General features: G+C 33.5%; 2 protein-coding genes across 4 annotated transcripts; one reads left to right on the top strand and one right to left on the bottom strand.

Moving 5' to 3' along the window:
- Positions 1 to 2,773: 2,773 nt before the first annotated feature.
- LOC117220615 (glutathione S-transferase) lies at positions 2,774 to 7,341 on the top strand. The gene is made up of 5 exons (XM_033470739.2): positions 2,774 to 2,911; positions 4,140 to 4,278; positions 4,424 to 4,591; positions 6,173 to 6,312; positions 6,958 to 7,341. Exons 2-5 carry the CDS (start codon positions 4,143 to 4,145, stop codon positions 7,123 to 7,125), a joined length of 612 nt encoding a protein of 203 aa, XP_033326630.2. The 5' UTR covers positions 2,774 to 2,911; positions 4,140 to 4,142; the 3' UTR covers positions 7,126 to 7,341.
- A 2,659-nt stretch (positions 7,342 to 10,000) lies between these two features.
- On the bottom strand, positions 10,001 to 19,627 carry LOC117220548 (putative cytochrome P450 6a13). Of its 3 annotated transcripts, XR_004490296.2 has the most exons (8): positions 19,545 to 19,627; positions 16,089 to 16,473; positions 15,061 to 15,586; positions 14,065 to 14,286; positions 13,052 to 13,303; positions 12,047 to 12,217; positions 10,889 to 11,008; positions 10,001 to 10,452 (listed from the first exon to the last, which is right to left on the bottom strand). XR_004490296.2 is itself a non-coding variant. In XM_076518685.1 (7 exons), exons 2-6 carry the CDS (start codon positions 16,422 to 16,424, stop codon positions 12,051 to 12,053), a joined length of 1,503 nt encoding a protein of 500 aa, XP_076374800.1. In that variant the 5' UTR covers positions 16,425 to 16,473; positions 19,545 to 19,627; the 3' UTR covers positions 10,750 to 11,008; positions 12,047 to 12,050. The 3 variants fall into 3 exon arrangements, 2 of the variants coding, with proteins under 2 accessions (XP_076374800.1, XP_033326503.2); XM_076518685.1 differs by lacking the exon at positions 10,001 to 10,452 and having other exon boundaries at positions 10,750 to 11,008; XM_033470612.2 differs by lacking the exons at positions 10,001 to 10,452; positions 10,889 to 11,008 and having other exon boundaries at positions 11,136 to 12,217.
- Positions 19,628 to 20,384: the final 757 nt, after the last annotated feature.

The raw sequence follows: 20,384 nt of genomic DNA on the forward strand, positions 1-20,384 counted from the left end.
TCATGGAAACGAATCGATGTAAAGATCAAAGACTCAGCGCATTTAGCAAAAATGGAAATAAGAAAATGCCAGGAACTCGTGGTTAAAAAGAAGAAAACAAGAAAGCTGACTCACATTTTACTAGTTCGTCAAAATCTGCAAGTCATGTCTATCATGTCTAATCATCTCAAATGTGTTCAAACTGTTCTTTACAAATATCATGTTGCGTAATCTAATATTATATTTTATTTCAGTATATGTATATTTTTATACTGCAGTATTTATATGTTATAATATGCTTTATTATACTATTATACTGTCTGTATATCTTAATTTTTTTATTTCATTTTATTCTATACATTTTTATTTTTTTGTATATTTTATATTTGCATATACTATTTCCATTAAATATTTGTATTACAAATGAAAATTTTATAAATTACCTGTAAAGTCCTATTTAATTAGTCGAAAAAGAGCGCTACCCACTTATAATCGTCACCGAGACGTGGTGACGAAAATGTTGAAAGAACACGGAAATATTATTGGTCATTTACGTGCAGGTATTTTCAGGTAAACAAATTTTAAAATATCTTGTACGTACAGGGAGTGGAATTAGAGATTTTTAAATGCGTACTGATAAAATATTGTAAGATTTTGTACACGAAGTTACACGAGCACAAAGTTAGACAATTTGTCTAGTAGTAGTTTATAATATCCTTTATTTGAATCTATTACACAATGAAATAAAATGGTTTATGATATTGAAAGCTAAAGCATTTTTTTTAGATTAAATATATTCTTCACTAGTATTAAGAAATCAATTCCATCCTTTGTTTAACATTTACGGAATTATCATTCATAATCGATCGATCGAAAGGTATAGTGGCCCACAAAAGTGTTCGTACATCTAAAACGAAATAACTTTTTTAAAACTCAACTAAATGATTTGAACTTTTTGTAGATGATAGAGAGACTGGTTATATAATGACTAAAATGCCTTTGTTAAACTTTGCTATTACTTGAGATTACAGAGAAAAATAAGAAACTCCCGTTTTTTAACTTTTTTATCTGAGGCTATAACAAAAATTAAAAAAATGCCTATCGTAGATCTCGATAACTCATAACAACATCAACTGATTTCGATACAATTTTCAGAGTACACATATAAGTTACCGAGATCTACGAGAGGCATTTTTAAAATTTTCGTTTTAGGCTCAGATAAAAAAGTTAAAAACGAGAGTTAAAAAAAAATCATTTCAATTATCGTGTCTAGTAGACAGGTCCCGTTATCATCTAAAACAAATTCAAGTCACTTAGTCCAGTTTTAAAAAAAGTTATTGCTTTTCAAAAGTTGTACGAACACTTTTGCAGGCCACTGTAGATACATTAATATAGTATTGTATCGACACTTGATGGCACGATGGGAGCGATTGGGACAGATAATCCTATCAGAAAATGTGTTGCATAAAATCATGTAATATCTACCGCTATGTAGAGATGATTGGTACTGTACACGTTACGATAGTGGGGGATATGACAGCAGTAATTGGAATAAATTAAGTCACGTAGCTCGTGCTGCTATATCTAGCTGATCATATTTGCTTAGATAGCTGCAACAGTAACATTGCACGATTACGGTGAGTCAGTTTGTGGACGAATGATTGTACACTTTTATGGTATTACTTATCGAATTGGTAAACATGATTCAGATTAGCCATTGGCAGATAGTATTTCTATTGAGTAAACCGCTTTCTACAGTAGTGATAACAATCTGTTGCTATAATTGCACAATATATTTGAAGAAATGTTCTTTTTGAATTTCATAATGTAATGACATTATTTCGTAACGAACTGTTTCCAATAAGATCTACCCACACACCTCATATATACGCTGCACTAAATCCTATACTGTGTGAAATATACTGTATGTATGATTATATACTTGGTTAGTATATTATTGTAGTCTGCACGATCGTTGTTTTATTTTGCAGAATTACGTAAAAGTACACTAAAAATAAAGTATGAAACGTAATTTTATAATATTTGGAAAAAAAATTAATCATTTTAGTTTTGTTAAGAGTGTTGCTGTTTACAGGTTGCAGAAAGGTATTATAGATTCAGTTAGAAATAAACATGTTATAATGCAAATAGTTTATAATAATTAGTTGCCATCCTACCGTAATTTGTTAGTTGAAAAGTCGTTGTTTTTATGTTGCCCTATACAATGTTTGCCATTAAATTCAATATCTTGTAGCCCAACCGACGCTTCTTCAGTCTCCGAGAAGATATATTAAGATCTGAAGCAAATATTTATTTTACTTAAAGGAAATAAAAACGATAAAGTTTCAGCATGCAAATAAGTTACAGAGGCCTAAAACGCATTGTTTAAATTTTCTTTATATGCCCACATAAAAAACTTGACAAATGTAAGTTTTTCTATCTTTTTTGAACTAGTCCCTGTAATACCTCCAAATCGATTATTTGAAAATTTTAATATCGATTCTATTTTACAATAATATGTCTTAAATAATCTTGTATAATGTGTGCTCATATTTTACCGTTCTTGTCCGATAAAATAAGTATTGATTATTAATTTCATCATCGGAGGGATTCAAATGTTAGAGAACACAATTTAATTCTGTTTCAATTGAAATGACATTTCTAGTGCATTATATGATACGAATGATATTGCCATTGTCAAAAGTTCTCGAATAACCAAAAATTAATCTAATCACACAATAAATGCATGTCATTATATGTATGTAGAAGTAGATTGAGTTTATTGTTCGCCGTGTTATGTTGAAATTGAAGTGGAGGGGATTGAGTGCGGCTCAGGATATAATTTATAGCGGCCGACTGGTGTACATAGAAGCAGTAACACGCGAGAAGTCGTTGAATCAAGTTAGCCATCACAGCGTTATATTGAATTAACGTAAGTGCATATATTCACATTATTAAAAGCATTATTATCGGCAATAGTTCAAACTTGGAACAAACTATTCTGTTATCAAATTGTACTGTTTGTTTAGTAAAAAAAGTTTACTGAAATTCATTTTTCTACTAATAAATTGAACGAGTAGAAAAGCATTTTGACATTCATATATTCATGTATTCATGTATTGTGATATTCATTTCATTCCTGGCTAGTGCCTTTCTTAAATTTTCTTATAAAAATATAAACCCCCGTATTTAGTGATTACGTATATTCGTAATTATGTAATTTGTTGCGAATAAAAAAGTTGTAGCAAATTTTCAACCGGTATTTATTGTATGAGACAAAGAACGGAACTAAGAAGAACTAGGTGAACAAATGAAAAAAAAACAGTGATGTATCCGGCGGCATGACTGTCAAATAAACGTATCTAGGAGTTAATGTCTTGTTTCTGAAACGATTCGGGATCTGTAGAATTCAAAAAAAATTGGAAAATTCATTTTTAGAACCATCGAAAGTGAAATACAAATGGTGGGTCTAATTTAATTTAAATCACATGCTATTTTTCAAGTTTTTAAAATGTGGAACCAGAAACATCTACATATGTCAGACTCTCAACATTGTATATAATACATATAAGTATAGCTTTAAACTAAAACATTTCTTTAAAACAATATTTATATTCTATTTATTCAACTGCTTCATTTTAGAATCGTTCTCTCAGAAATTTTCGAAAAATGTTCTAATCTCTTTTAAAAAATGTAAACATTGAAGTAAACAAAATTCATCCGAAGTTAATATTAAATGTAGAAACAACTGTAATTATATCATTTGTGTGTTTTTTTAAATAATAGCATCATCAATGTTTAGAGAATATAAATAACATTTAGAAAAAATAAAAACACCAAGTAGTTGAATTCGGTTTGAACTCTAGTTGCCACACAAAATTTACAAGAAATTGACCCACCAAAAAACTCCAAAAAAATTAATTAGAAGATATTAATCTTAAAAAATTAATTTAAAGTCGTATTGTAAAGAATGATAAAGAAGTTATAAAATGAAGATGAAAAGTAATTTTTAGGAATTAGGGAATCAATTTGTAAAATTCAGAACTTAGTAGAGCAATGATACAATTTTTTTCATAACCTTAATTTAACTCTAATTGTTTGTCTAATTATACAAATAATAAAACAAATAGGGATTTTAATTGTATTATATTTAAATATAGACAATGCCTTCCTACAAGTTGACATACTTCAAGTACACTGGCCTTGCGGAGGCAATCAGATTTTTGTTGCACCAAAGCGGTATTCAGTTCGAAGACAACAGGCTTAATTACACCGAAGAATGGCCAAAAGTGAAAGCTCGTAAGTGTATAAATATAATGTACATGGTATATACGTAAATCGAATAGAGAAGCGTAGAGAGTACAAAGAAGCTGTAAAAATGCTGCGATCCTTCCACTAACAAAAACAACCAAAGAGAGAAATTAATTATGACAAAACTTTGCAGAGATGCCAATGGGTCAGCTACCCGTTTTGGAAATCGACGACAAGGTCTTGTACCAGTCAAAGGCAATTTCCCGTTTCATCGCCAAACAAAACAATCTCTATGGTACTGATGATTTTGAAGCTTACGAGATCGACGCCACTGTCGACACAATCGATGATTTGAGACAAGGTACGTGTTATGTCACTTATGATTTATATCGTTACCTAGATAGCACTGATCATCTGCAAAACGTTTTAATGATGTTTCGAACTGGACGTTGTTTCGACGTCTGAAATTTACGCCCTTAACACGTCCTAAAGACGTCTCGCTGACGTACAACGTGAAAGCATCGTTTTTTTTGAAATGCAGATGCTAATTTAAAAAAGAGAAGATCGAATTTTTCGATGTATCTTAAATTTTATATATATATATATAAAAATTCGTTTCATCGTTAATATCTCTCTCTCTCTCTCTCTCTCTTTCTTTCTCTCTCTCTCTCTCTCTCTCTCTTTCTTTCTCTCTCTCTCTCTCTCTCTCTCTCTCTCTCTCTCTCTCTCTCTCTCTCTCTCTCTAGATAGATAGATAGATAGATAGATAGATAGATAGATAGATAGATAGATAGATATTAACGATCAAACGAATTTATATATGTAAGTGAAGTTCGATTGCAATTATATGAAAGCCACGTTCGAAGAGATTATCGATGTGTTTGTCCATTCATGGTCGTTAGAGGCCGCTATGTTCAGTGTATGTTCATATTTTTAGAGCGTATTTCAAAATTGTTAGCTACAGATATGGATTCACAGGGATGAAGAAAAACTGAATGAAAATGGTGCTTCTTATACGGGTGGGATTGTAATCTCTACGAACGAGACTCTCTTAAATGTTTGGTAGATTTGTAGAATGTAGAGCGCGCATTTAGGACGTATGAAAATGTGAAACGTCTTAAAGACATGTTTGTCTTATCTTGGTATACTGTACCTAACAAATACTTTTATCACATTTATTGCTCTGATTTTCTTTGTTACACTTGTCATGAGCCTTTGTAATCGATAATTTATTTAATCCTTCCTTTGAGGAAAAGGTAGTAAATTAGCCAAAAGAATAAATTATCAGCCTGCAAATGTTTCTACAAATTTTCATTATTGTAGCTAGAGCAACTTTTTAATACCATTTTGTACACCGTTTTTTATGTCCTTTTTTAGATTCTTTTATAAGTTACAAATGCATAAATGTCCACAGTCTTTTAACAATAACGCAGCGGATCTTTCCGACTGAAATATTTCTTATAATAACAACAAAATATATCATCGCTATTTATCAATAGTAATCTTGATCTTCTTGCATTTTAGAAATTAGTAATTACTTAGAATAATTGCCATTTCATTGATTCATATGACTTTGAAATATATTGTCAATGTAATTATTTTGAACTATCTACGTACAGATAGGTACTATCTATATCTATCTATATCTATGTATAGGTATTATTCCACAGTTGCGAACCATGTATATACTTTACTTATCAGCAGTTGCCCAATGGATCCTTAAAACTCAAAGATTAAGAATTGAGAATTTTTTAATAAATGGATTGATATTGATAACCATGTTATTTCTAGATAACAACGATCTATCTTGATCAACAGAGTCGATTAACTTGCCTTGAAATGATTATTAATAGAAAATGTTAAGCTTTTTATAGTAGATGTAGTTTTATTATATTACTAGAGATTGTATTATGTAGTATTTATGTTAGTGTCCCTTTCATAGCATGCACGACATACTACTGGGAACAAGATCCGGCTTTCAAAGCGAAGCTCAAAGAAACTGCTTTCCAGAAGCTTCCTGTGTATCTTGACAAATTCAACGAACAGGTTAAGAAAAACGGTGGATACTTTGTTGGTGGAAAGGTAATTATTCTTAAATATAGAAATTTTTATTTTTGAAGGGTGTAGCGTATACACTAATATTAATGCCTCGCAATCGTCATAGTATGTAGCTTCTGAAAATAGAATTTTATATTATCGGTGTAGAACGATCAATAATAAAATCTGAATTTGTGTTTTTTAAATAAAGTAATTCGAATTTTTATAGTGTACAATATTAATGATAATTATTCACGCTGAGGTGGCCACTTTCGATTTCGATAATTACTTAATGTTAGTATGGTAATCACATCACCCTAAATAGTCGTGTGTAGGTTCCCAGCAATATTTGTCCACTTCTCAACTACATAATTATGATTTCAGCTGACTTCCTTCGAAAAAACTGATCATAATATTTTAAAATTTAGTAATTTATAGTTGATTATATTATGTATTATATATTATATCTTATCTGATATAATAAAAAGGTCAATAACAAAATTGCATTTAATATAATCAGAACGAAGTTTCCGGCTATAATTCAATGTTGACAGCCATTCAGAACCCTCTGCTGGCCTTGTTCACATCGCAATAATCGAGATTCATACACCTAAATGAATTCATTGCTTCACTCATGTATCCTCTTATGTCTGAAATGATTTAATCATCATTTTAATGCCATCGTTTCAGTTAACCTGGGCAGACTTGTTGTGGGCCGCGCAAAGTGAACTTCTATCTACTGCCACGGACACAGACTTGAACAAGGACCATCCTGAACTGAAAAAGTTGGTGGAGAAAGTGAGGGCATTGCCTAACATCAAGGCTTACCTCGCCAACCGACCGGAAAATGCTATATGAAAATGAGAGGCAGATGGAGCTCCTTGGATCAGAGATATTCATAGCTCTTGATTGATGAGGAATCATTTAACAGCAAATATATCAACCCTTGCGCATCTTCTACATGATATCATAGTGACACAAACGTTACGCTACATTTGTTCAGCTGGACAACCGAACAAAAAAAAGTGGAATTGTATGTCGCATGTTCAAAAATAAATATACGTTCACAAGAAATTGTTCCTTGGGTGATGTTCTCTACCTTTGACTAATCGGCGCTCATAGAACGTTTCACATAATATGCTTTCTTAACACGTTCCGTGCCGAGCTGTTTTTACTCAACTCTTTGCACTGGTTATTCGACATTTTACTGAAACTTCATATATTATATGTAATTATTGATTATCATACATATAACAATGAAACAATCTTATCACGACCCATTCTTGTGGTGAAAATTAATTCTTCAGTTACAAATCTGTTATGAATTATTTTCTTAACAGATTAAATAAACATGCAAGCACGTACCATCGGTGGTCCACGTGGCGCAGAACGTGCTAAGAAAGAAAAATATGCACACGCTGACACGTGTTTCTTGACCATTTTCGGTTGCATATTTGATTACAAATTGTCAAAATGCACGTGCAGAAAGTAGACGTTCTTGATAAACGTTTTTGTTAATAATAGTAAGAATCACATTCATGTTAATGTTTACATATCATTGACTATAAATCGAACTAACACTCATTTGCGAATATACAATGAAACATTCGTGTATGCAAATCCTCGTTATTTGTGACAGGCATTTTCTTTTCAAAATTATGGTTACACTTTCAAAAATATCCTATATGATATAATTCAATTCACCGACGAGTATTATAGAAAGAATAGGTAGCACTTAATCGATCATGTTTTTATAGTACATATTACGTACTTTTTGCTGCCCTGTGAAATTTACGACGTGAACAGATCAATCTTTTAATACTAAAAGTTCTTATTTACGTACCTAATCGATACTGTTAGGATGAAAAACCTCCTAATAATGACCAGCGTATACGCGAAAAGTCACTACGCAAGATGGGGGGCTGGGGCAGGCGACGTATGCACGGGGCTCCCGTGCAGCGGCGTGTCGCGTCTACCGCGTGAACATTATAATTCTGAACTATGATCGTGTCGCGACGTAAAGACTCAATCTGAACGTAGTTTAGTGTTATAATGTTCACTCGGTAGAGGCGACACGCCGCTCCAGAGGACTCCTTGCGCATACATCGCCACCCTTCTACTTGCGTGGCCACTTTTCCTGATTAGACTAATCGCGATCGACGTTTATTCGCATACGAGAGGACTTGATGACCGACTATTCGACGTGACGAAGATCCCGAGACGACTGGCACAGACGCAGCGCGAACGTGCGAACGAAGGAGCAAGCGAAGAGACAGAGAAATACGCTAAATTACCGAAACGACAGCGATTGAGATCGCGTGATCTCGCGAAGTGAGTCGAGCTTGTCCGTAGTTTTCCACAACTCTGAGAGAAGAATGTAGCGCCAACATGTTATACAATCGCTATACAGCGATTTGTATGTTTCAAGACGGGAACCTGATTGCCAGGATCAGAGAATTCTTCCGAATGGGAGACTCTTGAAACGATAGAATTCTGCTGACCAAATTTGAGCAACTCTCGTTCTTGGGTCCCCGGGGTTCCAATGTTCGGCCCTTAACCCTTTGCACTCGAATGGCGACTCTGAGGCGCCACTAAAAATTGATATGCTATTTTTCAAAATCATTCGAAGAGCATCAAACTTGTTTATACTTTTAAAAAGACTATTAAAATTGCATTGTACTTGCCAATAGGCCCAATTTCATACGCATGAGTCGCGATAAATTATATAAAATAGAAATACTGTAGATCAGAAATTATGTTTTGGATTTCGAATTCAAGTAGCTTCGACTGCAAAGGGTTAAAAGAAGATGCTTGCGCGGACGATATCACCGTTTGTAGGTCTCCAACGACAAATTAGCGTTTGGAGATTGTTACGTCGGTATTGTAACGTATACTGATCGAATACTACGTTACTGGTTCCTATACTCGGAAAGAGGAATCTGCTAACTTGATAATCTCGATCTCAAGATAAATGAAAGGGCACACAGTTCCAGCTCTACGCGAGACCTTGAAACTAATTTGCCGAGATGCGGTGTCCATTAACGTCTATGTGATTCTTAGATCATGGACTATTAACAAGAACATCTGTCAAAAGTTTCGCACTTTCTCTATCTGCATTTCGACAATGTGTAATCAAATTTGCAATAGAAAATAATTAAGAAACAAGCGTCAGCGTGTGAGCAAAAAAAAACGGTGCGAATAAAATCAGTCTCTAACCATTTTTCATTTTGTTTTAATCTATTTCTGTTTCAGTTTGAAAGAGTAAATTTCATTAATGACTTCGTTAACGTTTCCAAACCTTCTGTCGAAACCCCGCGCGTTTCTTTCATTTTTGCAATCAAAAACAAATAATCTCAAATATTTTTGTATGCCCTTCTTAAAGTTTACTTATTAACCTTTCAACCGAGTGGCTTCCCGACTAGAAACATGAACAATGATCCTGCAACAATCAACATGAATACAATATAATTTATGCTTGTGCATGTTTCTACACATACGATTCAATGAACAATTCTTTTACTTCATTGTACCATAGTACAGTAAATTTTCTGCAATTATCCTTCAGCTTGTAGATAAAATGTACAATTTGGGAAGAGAAAATGCGAATTTTCGAGCTTCGCGGCTCGTTTTTATAGTTGTTAACAATCGGCGACTATAAAAACGAGCCGCGAGACTCGAATATTCGCATCTCCTCTTCCCAAATTGTTTATTTTTGCGAACAAGCTGATGGCCAATTAGGGAGAATTTACTCTATTCATATTCCTGCAAACCATATATTGTATTTATGTTGACTGTAGAAAAATGTTTATTATATCGTGCTAACAAAGATGAGTGACGAGATAACTCGTCTTCACCAGATAAAAGGTTAGTTTAAGTGGAAGAAGTGCTGACGATGCCTGTTTAATTCGAAAGCGGTGGAACTGTTGGGTTCAGTATTGGCTCATTGTAGTCAAGGTCGCCCGAATAGACAAAGAGTATGCAGCGAAGAAAGGTCAAGGTTGTGTGGGAATGAAAGCGTAACCCCAGGCGCGAAGCAATATTTCTAGCTCGGCCGCGTCACGCTGATACAGTTGCTTCAGACGATCTTTTCTTGAACTAATGAATTTAATTTCCTGACTTGAATGATCTTCGGTTTTGGTAACGTTTTCTTCACGAACGTCTGAATAGGTGTAATCTGACTTTAACCTGTAATCAAGTCATTCAATCAAATCATTGTATATTACGTCTTGTCTTTATTTCATATTAAAAGACTTACTGTAGATTAAGTAACTTTATGTAGAAAACGTCAATCGTATTTATGGAAGATATTCCATTTAATTATTTATTTAACTTGATCATACTAATTGTTTACATTACGTTATTATTACTATTACCTATTCGTATGTAGTATAATTCGAACAGTGAATTCAGTACAAAAATAATCACGGACGGAAAATATATGTCAAGGTTTTTAAATTATTTTTGCCAAGTACACGTACCGGAATGAATTTATATATTTCTTAACAATCGAACTGCCAAATGTAAATATGTTGTCGAACAAATTACGAACATGAGATAACCTTAATTAATCGGAGATAATGTGCATATTAGTTTATTTAAAATATATTGGAAAAATACTTACATTCCATGCAATTTTGTTTTTCTGGTTGGTCCGCATGTTGTTAACATATTTCAGAATCAAATTAGAAGACAATAATTTGGTATTCATCAACAGCTCCACTATACCTTCGGTAAATACGTTCTAAAAGGAATATAGATCAATAAAAAAAAAGTCGAGGAACGCAGCGATCATATATAGTATTTGTATGTACAAATATCAGCATATATAATATATGTATGTATATTAAGGCTAAAATATACAAACTCTATATGTACAAAATTAAACGTTTATTAATTACAGATAGTTTATGTTGATATGTTTGTACTTTGGTTAGGGTAAGAACCCCAATTATATATACTGAGATTATCCAGAATTATCCAGAATGCCATCGCTTTCATTTATTTTATCCATAATCACAGTAATATGAGAAAGAATTATAAGCAAGGAAATTTTAATATAGCACATGATATTATATCAATAGAATAAAACCACTGAAGTACTCCATTAATTTACTGATCATAATTTTAAATAATTAGCTTTCAATCGACTGAAACAGTGTTTTTATGCTATAAAAGATCAGATTTCATAAAGAAAGTACGTTTCTTATACAGTTTTAGAATAAATGAAGCAGTATATAATCGGTACACGTTTTTCAACTCTTGTCATAATTCATTAACACTCCTTAATTAATATGCATAACCTACAAATTTGTAGAAATACCGGTTGTACCCTATGTTTAATACAATTTATATCGTAGGAATTTAGTTTAGTAGAAATATATTTAAAAAAGCATGGGAAAAAATAGATATACATATTTAGGACATATCGATATTTGAGTCACAATGACATATAACCCTTTGAAGTATTGGTAATTGTAACATTTACATTATCTTTATATATTTTTCATTAATCTCATATCAAATTTGAGCCTTCAAACGTTCTGATAATATTTAGTTGTATAAATAAAAAACTCAACAATATGGAACGTAAAAAAAATGCCGGTTACTGGAGAACCCTTATTCTATTTCCCTTACATTCATGTTACTGTAGTTAGAAAACGCTTAAATTTATATATTTATATATTATATATATTATTATATTATTATTATATTATTATATATTATTATATATTATTATATATATATTATATTTATATACTTTATATATTTATTTACATACAACATTATTCAATTTTCGTCATCTTCAAGTATATTCCGCCCTTATGCGACAAGAGCCATGCGTTGGGATCGAATTCACATGGAAGCTTAGTTTTTTCGCAAATGTCCACTTTGTAGCGTAGAAGTATTCTGAGAAGACCTAATTTTGTTTGGAAAATGGCGAAACGGTTACCTGTGAGAAGACGATATACATATAAGTAGTAGAGATAGATATGAAGTAATTTCTTTTCATTATACATCTTCGGGATATTGACACAATTTTAGATTTTTGATTTTTTAGCAAATGCCAGTTGATAAATTTTTAACGAATAAAAATATTTGATCGAATACTGAACGTAAACTTATTATACAAGAAAATGTCAGGATTATTGATTTGCAACGAAAATTGTTATCCCGATATTACTTCCACGTATCTGCACACTCAGCATTTATTTTATATTTAACCAGATATTAACATTTTACAGGCCGCGCAGTTTTATGAAAAACCTTTATAGGGAGCCGGCATTTTTTCTTGGATTAGACTGCTATTTAACAAATAAATAAGATCATAATTAAATTATAATTTGTAAATCGGCAATCAATTGTCAGGTAAACTTCACGAATATTTAAATTTAAATGCTGGAGTATTCGTAACTTTAAATAAAAATATATGTATCTGACGGAAAATTAAAGAAATCAAGGTAAATTGTGATTTCGCACTTCAGGAATCCATCATTTCTCGATTTTGACTAACTTTTGGGATCCCCCCCCCCCCTCCCCTATACACTCAACAATATTTATTGCACACATCACAGTGAGGATTTAGTTGGATTTACTGTATCTAAGTAACTGTACCATTGTTGCAAAAGTAATTTCGATTCTTTTTGTAAGCTACCTATTTGGAAAACTGTAATTACTTTTGCAACAACCTAATACAAAAATTTTCTGTTCGCTTTTCATTTCAATGACTGAAACGAATGTTTTTTCCTAACTTATATTAATATGGTTGCAATAGGCATGTACATACCAATGCAATTCCTTGGTCCGTCACCAAAAGATAAATGGTACATTGGATGTCGGGTTGCTATAGCTTCTTTGGTGAATCTTTCGGGATCGAATTTCAGGGGATCTGGATAAATGGCAGGATCCCTTTGTATCGCAAACATTGGAATCCATATTTCTGTTGATTTCGGTATTGATAGATTCAACGTCTCGAAAGTGTAATCAGTAGTTGCTGTTCGTAATAACAACGCCGCTGGTGGATATTTCCTCAATGTTTCTGGAGAAACAATACACATTTATTATTTAATTCCTCATCGTACCGCACCCGTGGCATTTTAGACACAAAGCTCGAGGTCTGTCTTAACAGTTTGATACTTGTTTGTTTATGTTAAAACGATAACGAATTTTTTTTATGCTCTTGTATTGTTCAATTATATGATCAGTACAACTCTCCTTAGAAATTAAAAAAAAGAGTACAGTAAGATAATAGTGATAATAATAATAATGACGATGATGGTAACACACGTTGATGGTTCTCGTTAACTATTAGATTTAGGTCTAATGAAGGTCAATACTTTTTTACTTAGAATTCAATATTCTTCCATATTTTGATATAAAAAATATAGTATTCCATTTAAGAAAAGAAAGTTGACTTTCAAATCTCCAAAACGCTTCCACCTATTAAAAATATAAATGCTCTACATAATGTGCCTCTTTGAGCCACGCAACTTCTGCATATAATATCTTTTTGTCCAATGTATATTTTGGAATTTTCAGAAGGTGCACAAGTTGCATGGTCCACCGTGTATATCGATGGTTTCGCTCGAGAGGGTGCCGCAATTAAAAGGCTAAATTGTAAAAGTAAGCTTAAGACGCAAGTTATACTTCTTATTAGTCTCCTCTCTTAGAACAATTTTATTTTCGCACGAATATGCAACTAATCTGTCAAGTTTCCACCGGGAGATAATACAATAGAAAATTTTCTGTACGCGGTACGCGGCGAATCTAATGAGGTATACGTAACACGTTTATATTTACCTCTGAACACTTTATCCAAGTATTCCATCTCTTTCATAGTGGTATAGTCGATTTCACCGTTGTATTTTTTCATATACTCCTTTATTTCTTGATGCAACTTCTCTTGTATTTCGTGATTCTGCGCTAGCTCAAGAAGAGCCCAGCTCATAGCTGACGAAGATGTCTCGAAACCAGCCGAGAAGAACGAATACGCTTGTGCAATGAGCAATTGGTCTGTCATTTCTAATGACGGTAATTAAATATTAGCGGTCGGACATAAAGTAAAATTGAAATCAAACTGTCACAGTTAAATTAAAACTGAAGTTGTGTTAGATACTTATACTGTTTGCGATTAATTGCGACGAGAAGTGAGAGAAAGTGTACTACAGGGAGAAAGTGTACTTCTAGGTGGTGACGTTTCGGAGATCTGAAGGTCAACTTTATTTCTCTAAATAGAACACTAGCATGTCGAATTAAGAGTAAAAATGGTATTGACCACCAGTAGTCCTAAACTTAATAACTAACAAGTAATTTCACTTTATTTCTTGAACATTTTCTTCACGTAACATCAAGTTTGTGATTCAAGGTGGTCACCGATTTCTGCAGGACAGCAAAATATTCACGTGAAATAAAGTGAAATTGTTCGTTAGTTATTAGATTTAGGGCTACTGCTTTTTTTACTCAGAATTCGTCATTCTTTCATATTTTGGTATAACAAATGTATTATTCTACTTAAACAAACAAAGTTTATCTTCAAATCTCCTAAACCGCTCCACCTAGAAAAAACTAAATACACTATCTAATGCACGCTTGTGTACACAACTTTTGTACATGCAACTCTTGTATACAAAACTTTTTCGTGCAACGCCCTCTATAATTGAAATATTTTGACAAGTACAATGTAGGTGGAGAAACTACGTAATTTGTATGAAACTTTGGACGTCGCCCTAATCGACAGAGTAATTGATACACTTACTTATCGTAAACTTATGAACTCAGGTATCCTGCACAACTTACCGCGGGAGTCCGTCCTTTCCGGGTTGTCCCAAAGTTCCATGAGCAGGTGAATGAAATCAGGTCTGTAGACGTTGTTCTGCCTCCTGTAGTTCATCGTTTCCGTGACAATCTTTGTGAAGAAGGGGGCCAACCTCTTGTCAGGGAACACGAAACCAAGCAAATCGTAGAACCCGGGCAGAAACAGTCTCAGCTTCAATCGTATCGCGTTCTCAATATTTCCTTCGAAGATCAGCTTGCCTTTCTCACGAAACTCGCTGTCCTCTTGGCCCATGGTGTTCATGTTAATCCCGAACGCGCAACTGCCGATCACGTCGGTCGTGTACTTCGCAGTCGCCTCGAGAACTTCGACTACTTCATTTTCCATGACCACATGGTCCAAATATTTATCGAAGTTCTCCGAACATTCCACCATCAGACCGAACATGCCTTTCAATTTTCCTGACGTGAACATTGGAGTTAGCTTCGGTCTCAACAACCGCCATCTTACCGAATCTAGTTGAAATAAGTTTAAGGACAGGGGTTCCGTCTGTAAACATTTCACGAAAGAATCTTGTCATTTTCTTATTTCTAATTTTGCGCTACTAACTTGTTAACGTGCATACGAATGTTGAACACTGTGTCAAATATGACACAGTCTGACACTTTTCGACCAAGCTTTTACCAAATGTTTCTCTTCGTCTTTAACCCTAGAAAGATAACCATATGACAACGTACGTAAAAGATAACCATACGCTTCAGAGGCGCATGCTTTTCTAAGGCGTCAATTTTATACTAACAATGGATATTTATTTAAGTTAATCTAGTCATTTTAAAGGTTTGGCATTATTGTAAAAATAAAATGCATTTATATTATATTTTTTTATATTTTAAGTAATTTTAAACTTAAATCACTAGACCTCTATGAAAAATTAACAAAAATCAACAGTCTTCGCAGGCGCCTCTGCGACGTAGGTTATCTTTCTCGGGTTAAAAGCATGGCAATTTGCCAGTCTCATTTACTTTTTCCCTTTCATTCATATTATATTTACCCTCGCATGAGGTTTTTGCGGACGGTCTGCGAAGTTGGTGAAATCTTTTATCAGGATTGTCCTTATAAGTTCTGGATCATGCAGAACGAGGACAGGTGATCTGCCGTTGTACAGGCCAACTGCTGGTGCATTTCTGTACTTTCTGTAAAGATCCTCGACCACATGCGCTACGCATACTTTTGCAAAGATTAAATCCTTATGGGTGCCGAAAAACAGATGGGGTTCTGGTCCAGGTATGCCGCGTTTTCTCCAGAAATCGAAATTCCAGACTAGGTAATAGTAGAAGGCGACAGCTAGTACGACCAGGCCGCATAAGAGTTCCACGTAGGACGCCATTGCTTTGCTGTTTCACCGTTGCTAATCAAATTTCCAGTCTTGCGAGTTCCTAAAAAATGACCGAATAAAACAAGGCACTTCAATATTTTCTGAAATATTAATTTCACATCAAATGAAATATTGTAGAAGTACCTATTAAGAAACACCGAATCATTGTGACCCCGCTCCCGATATACATATATGGATAACATAGCCAATTATCCGCTGTTAGATACACTCGGTAATTTATAGCGCATAATCTTAACCGATTCGACATGGAATCGTTGAAACATAAGAAATGTTTATTTGAACGCCAAAAATAGCGACGCGTGAGCGCAACACCTTGTACCGCGCTTCAGCGAGAAGAAAGCACAGCGTGTTTACATCACCACTTCTTCTGCAGCCCGCTATCCTCCCATGATCACAGCAAGTATCGGCAGGCAGATCGCTATTAGCCGAAGACGGTGATGAAGATCAACGGTGAGTCGTAGCGTTGACAAGAGGGACAGCGGACTGCAGCATAAGTGGAGATGTAAACATGCTGTGGCTTCTTCTCGCAGAAACACGGTACAAGATGTCGTCCTAACTGTTTGCGACGTTTTGAATACAAAAGCGGGCAAATTCGGACGATATACAGATTACGTTCTTGCGAGGCTCTAGGTCGAACACCCGCAGATGTTGGAAAGCATAAAAACAGTGCTATTGATAGAAGAATTCATCTGTAAAATGGACACTATCGAAACAAACAAAAATTGGTCCACTTTTTAAAACAAAACGAAATAGCATTTTGTGCACACTAGCTACGGCAGCAAAGATGTTTCAGAGTAGTAATAAAAAGTATACACAGCTTTCAACAATGTGTATAAAAGTGGAATTGAAAAGAAAAAGGATTTATAATTTGAAATGTCTCTAACATCCGCAATTAGAAAACTAAAAGACCACTTCTATTATTTTTCGTGGTTCAAGAACCAGGTATAAATAGAAAGTGTAATAATAAAGAAATAGAACCAGTATAAAAAAGAAAAAATAAAGAAATATGCTAATTGAAGCATCTCCTTAACACTATAATGGAGAAGTAGAATCTTCTCGTAAAATAGTCATATTTTACGAGATTTTACCTCAGTATCATTGCTGTCCAAAACTACGGACATACCGAGGGGCGTTGTACTAAAAATAAGCCGTAGTATTGTGTAAAATGTGCAGAAAATTAAATTTTTCTATACGCAGTGAGAGTACGAATACTTATGGGAGTAACTTCGTAATAATTCATTTATGTACAATGGCAGACCAAAGTATTCGTACACCTTTTAAAACTGTATTAAATGACTTCACATTTTTTACATGTCAGAGGCTCAGATAAACAAGTTAAAAAACTTGTTTATTGTATAAAGATTTTTTAAAAAGTATTTATTTATTATTTATTAAAAGTATTTTAGTCATCGTACAGTAAACTAGTCCCTTTAACATTAAAAAAATAAATACAAGTCATTTAGTCTAGTTTAAAGAAGTTATTGCGTTCTAAAATGTGTACGAATACACTTTAGTCCGTCACTCAATTTTGAATATAGATCCAAGAGAGAATATTTTTCGATACCTATTGAATATCGGTACACCGAATGATCTTGATTACAGGGTCGTTTTTGTAACGAGATTATAACAGAAAAAACGTAGAATCGGTTTAGGGACATCGCCAGGAGTGGACGTGACACAAAGCAGTTCACCTTTCATAATAAAGTTTCCTGAATACAAGTTTGCTTCACAACACAGTCTAATTTATTAATTTGTGCAGTCGTTCATGAAACACTGTTGCCAGATAAAATACTAGGTAATAAATTTTTATTTCACAATTTTGTCCTGCGTATCGATTTCAATGACCTTGGAGTGTGTCATGCAGCTCGTAATTTTAACCAGCCTTCTTGTGTCTATATTAATGCCGTTCGAATTTGCAAAGATAAATAACGCTTGACCTCCATGAAGCAAAACCGCTAAAGATTAACACTACCGAATCAATATTTTATGAGACATTTCACTTTCTTTTTTATCACTTGTTTACATACCTTAGAAAAAATGTTCGACCGTTCTGTCTCTTGATCATTCAGTCTCAAATCTCTGATAACTGAATGTAATAAATTCTCCCCAATTGTCCCTCAGTTTGTAAAGACAAATGGACAATTTGGGAAGAGGAGATATGATTACTCGAGCTTCGCGGCTCATTTTTATAGTTGTTAACAACTGGTGATTAAAGTTCAGAAATAGAACTATCGAACATTTTTTGTAAGGTAAGTAAACAATTAATAAGAAAATGTGAAATGTCTCACAAAATATTGATTTTGTTGGCATAGTACTCTAATACATTTTTACGAATAACCCCATGGAATCAATACGAATAAACAAAAATATGTGATTTCGTTATAGAAAAAGATTATTAATGAAAAACACTGACCAATGAGACAACGGAACTGAACTTCGTCCGCTCGTTGGTCAGTGCTTTTTGTTAATAACTTGTAAACAAAGCTGCGGATTGCATTTGCGCTAAAGGAAAAGTTTATTCAAATAACCTCAAGAATCCCTCATTTCTTAATTTTGTGTAACCTTCGGACACCCTGTATTTATCGAATAAGACCTATGACATTTTTTTGTACTTTTTTGCTTCATTTATTTTTTAATTAAAAAATGGAATATGCCTTATTCTTAGGGCCATGTCTTTGTCATAACGTATGAAGATCAAAGTCATCGCGAAGTATCCTCTAGAGTAAATGATGGAATAGTGGTGCCAGTTACTGTGAGGTAGCCAATTATGATGTTTAAAGTTTGTTTTCAAATATAATTAGCTTTATATTTATTAAGTGAAGCATATTAAAATTTTTTTACTTTAATTCAATGAATTGTTCATTTCTTGAAATTAAACATGTGACAGACAGAAGTTCTTAAAGTACCACAAAAATTATTACAGCTTTGGAAAAACTTAAGAAAATACTGAACGAATTAAGATCAATGCAGTAAATTCTCTCCAATTGTCGTTCAGGTTGTGAATAAAAATGGACAATTTAGGAAAAGGAGATTGACTAATGGTACAAATAGTATAATACTAAAATAATTCCACCGATTAAACGATATATATATAATAAAAGCTTATAATACCTTCAAATGTCCACTTGGTATTTTGTTATGGTGATATCTATGGTAACAGAGTAATTTCCTTCCGTTGAGGTTGCGCGACAACTAAACGTAGACAGCGGAACTCGATTTATATATCCATAGATTCATGATTATTATTCACTATGACTTGCACTTACAGGCTCATTCAAATTATACGAGTGTTTGATACAAAATTTTTAAAATTGTAATTCTACATTATATAATATATCGATATCATCTTAAATTGGCACCTGGTATTTTTTGCTTTCGGCATTTTCAACATTTGGTATTATGGTACATGAGAAAAGTATTTAGATGCTAACATATCTCTGCCGCCCACAATGAAAGGAGAAAGTAAGAGGAAGGATTTAAAATATTAAATTCAGCATTTTTATAGAAAGATATTATTTGTTCTATTTTTGCGTCGTAACAAGATGTCAATCTCCACCAAATAATTAGTCCTGTTGAAGCGTACTATAATATATAAGAAAAGTTAATATTTTCTGTTCAATTCGTAATAATCAGTTGTTAAAACTCTAGGCTGTAGCCTATTTAGTCTATACCTAAATGAGGGGTTCCTGAGGTCACTTGAAGTAATTTTTTCCTTAGCGAAAATGTAATCCGTGACTTTGTTTACGAGTTATTAACACACAAAAAGCAGTGATCAATGAGAGGCGAGTTCGGCAGCTGCAAGGTGGTCGAACAAGCGAAGGGAATTGGGCTTCGACCACGGGGCGCGACGGCCTCGGGCTGCGTTCGAAGCAATGAACAAGTCATCGAAGCATTGCTATACGTAATTATCGTTGTTATTTAGTTCGTAAGTTGTATATATCGAGTGTTAGA

The sequence above is a fragment of the Megalopta genalis genome, chromosome 2 (assembly GCF_051020955.1).
Source record: "Megalopta genalis isolate 19385.01 chromosome 2, iyMegGena1_principal, whole genome shotgun sequence".
Lineage (NCBI taxonomy): Eukaryota > Metazoa > Arthropoda > Insecta > Hymenoptera > Halictidae > Megalopta > Megalopta genalis.

Excerpts from the sequence above, each read along its gene's own strand:
- LOC117220548 (XM_076518685.1), bottom strand. The coding sequence starts at position 16,424 with ATGGCGTCCTACGTGGAACTCTTATGCGGCCTGGTCGTACTAGCTGTC. Across the intron at positions 13,304-14,064 it reads CTTGGATAAAGTGTTCAGAG|AAACATTGAGGAAATATCCA; the intron begins GTAAATATAAAC and ends TTGTTTCTCCAG. Across the intron at positions 12,218-13,051 it reads CGGACCAAGGAATTGCATTG|GTAACCGTTTCGCCATTTTC; the intron begins GTATGTACATGC and ends GTCTTCTCACAG.
- LOC117220615 (XM_033470739.2), top strand. The coding sequence starts at position 4,143 with ATGCCTTCCTACAAGTTGACATACTTCAAGTACACTGGCCTTGCGGAG. Across the intron at positions 4,279-4,423 it reads ATGGCCAAAAGTGAAAGCTC|AGATGCCAATGGGTCAGCTA; the intron begins GTAAGTGTATAA and ends AAAACTTTGCAG. Across the intron at positions 6,313-6,957 it reads GATACTTTGTTGGTGGAAAG|TTAACCTGGGCAGACTTGTT; the intron begins GTAATTATTCTT and ends CCATCGTTTCAG.